Source organism: Brassica napus, chromosome C9 (genome assembly GCF_020379485.1).
Source record: "Brassica napus cultivar Da-Ae chromosome C9, Da-Ae, whole genome shotgun sequence".
NCBI classification, from domain to species: domain Eukaryota; kingdom Viridiplantae; phylum Streptophyta; class Magnoliopsida; order Brassicales; family Brassicaceae; genus Brassica; species Brassica napus.
In genome coordinates, this window is record NC_063452.1 from 16,592,226 (window position 1) to 16,600,364 (window position 8,139).

General features: G+C 39.2%; 1 protein-coding gene across 1 annotated transcript; it reads right to left on the reverse strand.

The window, feature by feature from the left end:
• Positions 1-1,886: 1,886 nt before the first annotated feature.
• On the reverse strand, positions 1,887-3,448 carry LOC106376598 (metalloendoproteinase 5-MMP). The gene has a single exon (XM_013816689.3). The coding sequence runs from the start codon at positions 3,153-3,155 to the stop codon at positions 2,094-2,096; it is 1,062 nt and encodes a 353-aa protein (XP_013672143.1). The 5' UTR covers positions 3,156-3,448; the 3' UTR covers positions 1,887-2,093.
• Between the last annotated feature and the right edge of the window lie 4,691 nt (positions 3,449-8,139).

Below are 8,139 nucleotides of genomic sequence, written 5' to 3' on the forward strand. Positions count from 1 at the left end.
CTCTCTATTAGCATCAGATATGCTCTCCCAAGTTCAAGTTGCATGATAACATGTGTGGTGCATTCTATTTATATTTTCTTTTTGATTATTATTTTTGTTTCACATATATCTTTGCAGTTCTGTAAGAATTTCAAGGGAAATATATGATTCAGACCTTTACATAAAAATATCAGAACACAAGGCATATTGTTTTTTTTACGTTAAAATTCTTGTTTAACCTATAACAATCTTGGCAATGCTGTAAGAATTGCGGAGGAAATATATGATAAATTGATGATGACCTTTACATAAAAATGTCAGAACACAAGGCAAGTCCTACAGGCAACAAAAACTAAAGCATAACCAACTCTTATACCTTACGAGAAGAGCAATGGTTTGCAGTCTCAACTCTTTGACAAACACAAGTGACAAGCCCAAAGTACTTCTCATTTGCAAAGTATGTCAAACTGGAAGGAGCAACCCAAAATATATCCTATTACATAATGCACTCTATATAATACAAGATTAACTAATTAATATTTAATCATTTCATTATACTATTGTTACTTTACTTACATACTTAGCCGCAGCAAAATTAACGTACCAATCCATATGCATGCATACAGATACACTTTACATATTCAAAACAAAGGAAAATTATAGCTACATGGAAGAAACCAAAGAGAAAAATATGAACATTTTCTTGACTGAGAATAAAAGTAACATGGTCCGATCAAGTTAATTTAGGTGCATTCAGGTTTTGTTCCAGTTAGAACCAGTTTACTTTTGTTTAAACTTCATATTTCCCAAATCCCAATCAAATAAAAATTGGTACTAGTACTTTTGTGAACTTGATAAAATTTAGGGAGTGGCATTTGGGTAGAAGCGTCACACATATGTCAATAAAGATTATAATGAATAAAGCTTGAATATATTCGATTCTAATTATTTTGGACTAAATTTATGATGAATAAAGCTTGAATATATCTATCTTATTAAAATATAAATACTTTAAGGTTTTGTTTGACGACATAGATAGCAGTTAAAAAAATAGCGTTGTTTGGAAACATGGATAACGAAAAAAAAGTAATGGTTTATGCTATTAAAAAAAATTGGAAGTCCATTACATTATTTTGAAAAGTAATGGATTTATGTTACTTGATATACATATTCAAATCAAAATAATAATTTAAAATTGATTTATATCAAAAATTCATTCAAAATATACATATATTCAAAATTTGATTTTTACTAACATATTTTCTAATAAACATTATAAAAATGTTTTCAATATATATAAAAAAAATACAATAAAAAACCTAATTTCAAACACCAACTTAAATTATGGTTTTTATATTTCACATTGAAATTTAAAAATATAATAAATGTGATTATTTTATATGATTGTACGTATAAAATATTATTAATTATAAGAAAACTTATTTGATGGTACGTATAAAATACGATTAATTATATGATAACACATATTTTTGTAACTTATGATGACACATATAGGATATATAATAGTGAAGGGGTGGGCGTTCGGATTCGTTTTCGGGTTTGTTTGGAATTTCGTGTTCGGTTCAGATTTTTGAAGATTCGGTTCGGATTTGAATATCCAATTTAAATTGGTTTGGTTTAAATATTTGAATAGAGAATTAATAATTATTCAGGTTTTGTTTAAACTTCATATATCCCAATCAGATAAAAATCGGTACTAGTATTTTTTTGTGAACTTTATAAAATTTAGGGAGTGGCATTTGGGTAGAAGCGTCACACATATGTCAATAAAGATTATATGAACAAAGCTTGAATATATTCGATTCTAGTTTTCTTTTGACTAAATTTATAATGGATTAAGTTCGAATATATTCGATTTTAAAGAGGATACAAATTATTGCCAAACATAAAAGGAACAATATGATATATCAACAAAGTTTTTAAAACATAATAAATACAAATGTTGTAATTTATCCTTTTAGATATTTTTAAAAATAAAAGAAAATTTCACCAAAAAATCTTAAATAAGATATTCATGATTATGAATTAATATTTGTGTGTATCTGCACTTAGATCATTGAGAAACTCACGAAAGACCGACCACTGTCAAAACGCTAGCAACAAATCAAAAGTGTACACGTGGCGATCGACGATAGGCTAAACACCAACCCTCTCCAGAACTCAGCACCACCGCTGGTTTCGCTTAGACGGCTAGAACCACCGTATCCGTACAGATGCTGTATCCCCTCGATATCATCCTTCGCTAACTCCACTTTCCGATGTCCACCGGAAATCGCCGGATACATAATCGCATCTTCCACCGACGAGTGACCTAACCCAAGAAGATGTCCGATCTCGTGAACAGCGACGGATTCCAGATCCACCACCGACGTCACCGGCAATATCTGACGGCTCATATCTTCTCCCGAGATCAGCCAATCCTCCTCATTGTCGAGATGAAACATCCCCGTAGGCGGAGACGACGCGTGCGCTAGCGTCCCCATAGGTCCATCGAACGGCTCTCCGTCCCCGTGATCGCCGGCGAAAAACCCGATCACTATATCGGCCCTGAGGATCGACTCAGAGCGCGTGAAATTCAACGGCGTAACGTCCGCCCAGCGCGTGAACGCTCGTGCGAACACTTGCTTCACCTCTTCGGTGAGATTGTTCAGAGGAAAAAACGCGTAGCTCAGATCTCGATTCCGTTTCGGCCACTGCGGCTTCCCGGGGAAAAACGAGTAACGCGCCACCGTACGGAACTTCTTACCGGCGTTCATCTCCGACGTGCCGTCGATCATGTCCGGATTCCCGCATCTCGGTTTAACGATCTGGCCTAGAGTCGACGCGTCGAGTTTACCGGTGACTTTGAGGTTGAAGTTCTTCTGGTAAGTGCTGATCGCTGATTTGAGGACGTCGTCGAAGTCGTCGGTGAAGTTATCGACGGCGGCGGGGATGTAACCGAAACGACTGAAGTATTGTTTGAGTTTGGAGAGGCCGTCGGCTTTGTCTCCGACGTGGTAACCGGTTAGTTTCTCGAAAGTTTTCCACGCGCTTCGAGTGGCGTTTAGGAGGTGTAACGGTGGTATGGAAGAACTGTTGGTGTAGAATGTCGCTGAGATTGGAGTCACTATGACGAGGAGGAGGCTCAGAAGCGGTAGCAGTTGCAGATGTCTCATTTTCTTGGAGAAGATATGGGACAAATGAAGATGCAGAGATGAAACGACGTCGGGGTGTTATAATGCTACACTTGCTCCATTTTCCACACGGTGTTGTAATTGGTACACGTGACAAGTTGTTGAAAATCAAAGTATGTTACTACATATATATGACTTTAGACTCGTCGGCGAATGGTTATAGATTATTGGTATATCATAATCAGTATTTAAATGCGGGATAATTAAAAAAAAGATGAAAAGGTTACGAGTAATTGCAATCAGTGACCATAAACAATCTTCATTACGTAAAACGACTAGATATATTATATATATTTATATATATATAATTCATTTGTTTTTATTAAAAGTGATATCTTTTCATTTGTTGAAAAAGAAATAACAATGGTTACCATTTTATATAAATATATTTATTTTCTGTTCATCAACTAAATACTTTTTCAAATAAAATAAAGTTATACCTAATACACTCATCTACCTAATGTCGCATTAATTTAAAACAAATTATGGTTAGATTATTATATTTTCGTTTTAAACTGAAAAAGAAGCAAAAGTGACTCCATTAGCAATACTTAATGGAATCTTTCATAATTAAAATAAAAAGAATATTAAAAATTAAAAAGAGGATGAAAAGAGATTTTTTTTTTTATCAACTGCATATTTCATTAAAATTTAAATGGGTCAGACCTTGAATTTTAGTCTGTTTAGGGGTCTTGTTACAGAAACTGAAAGTCTGAGAGTGGTCTTAGCCAGCTCATCAGCTTCCCCGTTCTCAGAACGAGGGATGAACTTAAACGAAATCGATGCAAACCAGGGACAGAGACGGGTGATATCTGAAAGGATTCTGTATATCTCCTTGATGGGTTGCTTGTTGGTGATAGCTCGAACGAGCGTTTGGTTATCGGAGCAGACATTCAAATCGGTCAGATCGAGTGTTGCTGCCATTTGGAGAGCCGATCTAACAGCCATAGCTTCTGCCATCAGTGGTGAACTTACAAAGTCTTCGATCAGTGAAGCTTGACAAATCATAGAGCTCGGTAATCCCATGAAGATCCAAGCCGTTCCTACTTTCTTCGATGATTGATTCCACGAGGCGTCGGTTTTACAGACGATTGGGTTCCTTTGCTTGTGTCTCTGGTCATGTGATCTACTCAGGCTATGGTTCTGTGAGTTATCGGGCTTTCTTTGAGCTTGGGTCAATTCACGAGTTGATGCTATACTTTTTGTTGCAATTTCTCTAGGTGAGGAGCTCCGTTCTTCAAAAATCAGTTGGTTTCTCGCCGTCCAGATGGTCCAGACCACCCAGGGAAGGACGTTTCCTGTTACTCCAGAGGGGGGAGGCATGCGATGTTACGGAAACTAACCATAGCCTCCGTCATGCTTCTCATGTCAGCTATGTGAACTGAAGTTGTAATTGGGATAAGGCTCCAAATCTCTTGGGCGAAAGGGCATGAGAAGATCATATGTGTGGTGGTCTCTTCATCGCTGCACCTAGGGCATTTTACATCCACTGCCTAGAGCTTAGGAGAAAATGATCCCGACCATACATTTTTATACCATTTGAATTCATCTTGTGGTAACAGGGGACTGGTGGGGCGAAGCTTCTTCATGGCCTTGTTGTAACCTGATTTCGTTTAGTAGACTCCAGAGTCTAGGGGCTTCCAGATGTAGCTGTCCTCTACTCTCAGTCTACTTGGTTGGATGCATTGGATTTGCTCTATTAGTTCAGGTAACAGCTCTCGCATTCATGAAGTATTCCACTAAAGATCTGAGGTGAGTAGGTTTGAGACATGTAGGTCGATGGGTTCTTCTTTGATAGGGTCAAAAGTCTTTATATCATATGAGAGGGAGATCCATGAGTCTCTCCAGATTTTGTCGTGCAGTCGTTACCTATTGCTTTTCCTAGGTTTTCTTTTAGGAGGTCTCTGCCAAACATAATTCCTCTCCACCCGTGAGAGAAAGAAGTTGGTGTAGTCACTTCTAGGAAGTGTTTATTGTAGCAGTACTTTCCTTTGAGTACTCTAGCAAGTAGACTGTCCGGTTTTGTTAGGATCCTCCATGCCACCTTAGCCAATAGAGCTTGATTAAAGAGTTGGATTTCTCTAAAACCCAAACCCCCTTGTTCTTTGGGTAAAGCCAAGTCTGTCCATGATAGCCAACACATTTTCCTTTTTTGATCAGTTCCATCCCACCAGAATCTTGTAAATAGTGACTGTATTCGTTTGCAAAGGCTGACAGGGATCTGGAAGGAAGACATGGGGTGGGTTGGGATGGCTTGAAGCACCACTTTCATCATTGTCATCTTTCCAGCCTTCGAGAGGAAGCGTGTATTCCAACTAGCTGCTCTCTGTCTGATCTTGTCGACAATCCCCGTAAATAGGTCCTTCTTACGCCTTCTGAAATGCTCAGGTAAGCCCAAATACTTCCCTACACCTCCCTCTTTTACAATTTCTAGGATTATTTTAGCTGAATCTCTGGTAGCTTGAGGTGTCTTTGTAGAGAAAGTTCTTGAGGATTTGTCTTTGTTTATTTTTTGGCCTGAAGCCTTCTCGTACTCTTCTAGAATCCGTCTTAGGGTTTGGGAACAGCTTGGTGATGAGTGGCAAAAGAACATAGTATCATCTGCAAATAGCAGATGATTGATCCGAGGGCTTCCTCTAACCACTCTTACTCCCTGTAGATTTCCCTCCCTTTCCTCAGACTTACAAAGACTTGAGAGAACCTCTCCACATAATATGAATATATATGGAGAGAGAGGATCTCCTTGTCTAATTCCCCGCTGAGGTTGCACCGCTCCGTAGACCGCATCATTTATTAGGAAAGAGTAGGTAACCGTAGTAATACATTGCATTATCCAATTGATCCATATTGCATGAAAGCCCATTTGTTGCATCACTAGCTCAATGAAGTCCCATTCAACACGGTCATAAGCTTTGCTCATGTCCGTTTTGACGGCCATTGAGCACTTCTTTTCGGCTTGTGAAATCTTCAAGTAGTGTAGCACTTCATGTGTAATAACACATTATCCGCAATTGTCCTTTCTGCCACAAATGCTGATTGATTTTCTGGTATAATCTCTCCTAGGATTGGCTTTATACGAATTGCCAGTAGCTTTGAAATGGTTTTGTAGAACACGTTGCATAGAGCTATTGGTCGATACTCTGCCACTGTCTTTGCCCTCGGAGTCTTTGGTATTAGCTTGATGTGTGTTGTGTTCATTGATGCAGGGAGTGTTCCAGAAGAGAAGAAATATTGGATTTCTTGGACGATTGACGGGCCTACTATTTCCTAGTTAGACGGAAAGAAGCTTGCAGAGAAACCATCAGGTCTTGGTGGCTTATCCGCATGAATGGCAAACATTGCTTCTTTAATTTCCAGAGCTGATGGTAAGCTGATGAGATCTTTGTTCATCTATGCAGTTATACAGGGTTTCAGCGCTTTGGTGACTATGTCAGAACCTTCATGAGGAGAGGAGCTAAATAGTTTCTCATAGAAACAGCATAGGACCTTCGATATATGATCTTCTTCGAACCAAGGTATTCCTTCATCATCCTCTATGACTGCCAGTCTGTTCTTTGCCCTTCTGCCTTGAGTAACCGCGTGAAAGAATCCTGTATTGGCGTCTCCTAACATTAACCACAATTGTCGAATTCTTTGTTTCCAGAATTCTTCTTCCTCTTTGTATGCTTTAGAAGCTTGGTGTTGAGGTCGTTGATTATGGTATCATCGTGTAGCCCTCCTTTCATTTCCTCCTCCAGTTGTTTCTTAAACATGGCAATGATCTTCTTATTGTTTTCCTGGTGAGTCTTACTCCATCTCACGATTGCTCTTCTGCATAGTGCCAGTCTGTCTTCTACCTTCGCGTGTGAGTTCTCACGACAGACATCACTTATGAGTTTTTTTACCTCCATATTTTCCTTGAGTCTTCTATCATATCTGAAAATTTTGTTGCCTCTCTTTCTTGTAGGGTCCATGAATGATAGAAGTGGTCGATGGTCACACCCTTCAAAATTTAAGTATTGGCTATGACAGGATGGGTAGAGTTCAGTCCATCAGTGTTACTCAACGATCTGTCCAATCTGCAGTGGACCAGGTGTGAGTGTCTTCTGCCTCTCCATGATAGAAAGTTCCCGGAGTGTTTAAGATCGAAGAGGTCGTTCTGCATAAGGAAGGTTCTAAATGAGCAAAATGTACCTTCCGCCCTCTCAGGTCCTCCGGACTTCTCTCTGTTATCTGTTATTTTGTTGAAATCTCCAGTCAGAAACCATGGTCTTCCTGACAAACGTGCTAGGTTAGAGATTTCTGTCCATATCGCTGCCCTTTTTGCTTGATCTGGTTCTCCGTATACAAATGTTGAGTGAAAGGACACTCCTTTACATGTTATCATGGTATCAATGTAGTTATTGGTCGAGGATAGGATTGTGACTTGCACATCATTTTTCCATCCCAAGAAAAGCCCTCCTCCTCCTGGACTGTGTGGTTTAACAATGTGTTGATTGTCCATTTTTAGAAATTGGAGTTCCTTCAGCACCATTTCATCGGGGGTTTTAGTTTCCATGAGAAACACTACATCTGGAGAGTTCACTTTATGAATCCCCTTCATTCGCTGGACTGTTATGGGGTTCCCCAACCCACAACAGTTCCAGCTCGCCACTACTAAGGAGCCGGGTGTGGAGGATCTTGAAAATCCTGCTTCTGGTTTGAGACTGCTGGAATCAAGACCGTTTTTGGCTGTCCATTTACGGTAGAGTTTCGACCCCCTCTATGGCTCTGGTGTCTATCAGCTCGAGTCGTTGTGTATTGTCGTCCAGGTGAGTTCTGAATCATAGACATGATTCTCTTTTTAGAACTTGCGCCTGTTGTTGCTTTTGGACTGACAATTTTTTATTGTAGTCTTGCAGGTCTGCCTCTTTTCTTCCCAGATGTTGTTTTGTTTTCGCTTCGCCCATGAGGTGGCATCTCCTCATTGTGGTCTACTCCTTCCGTA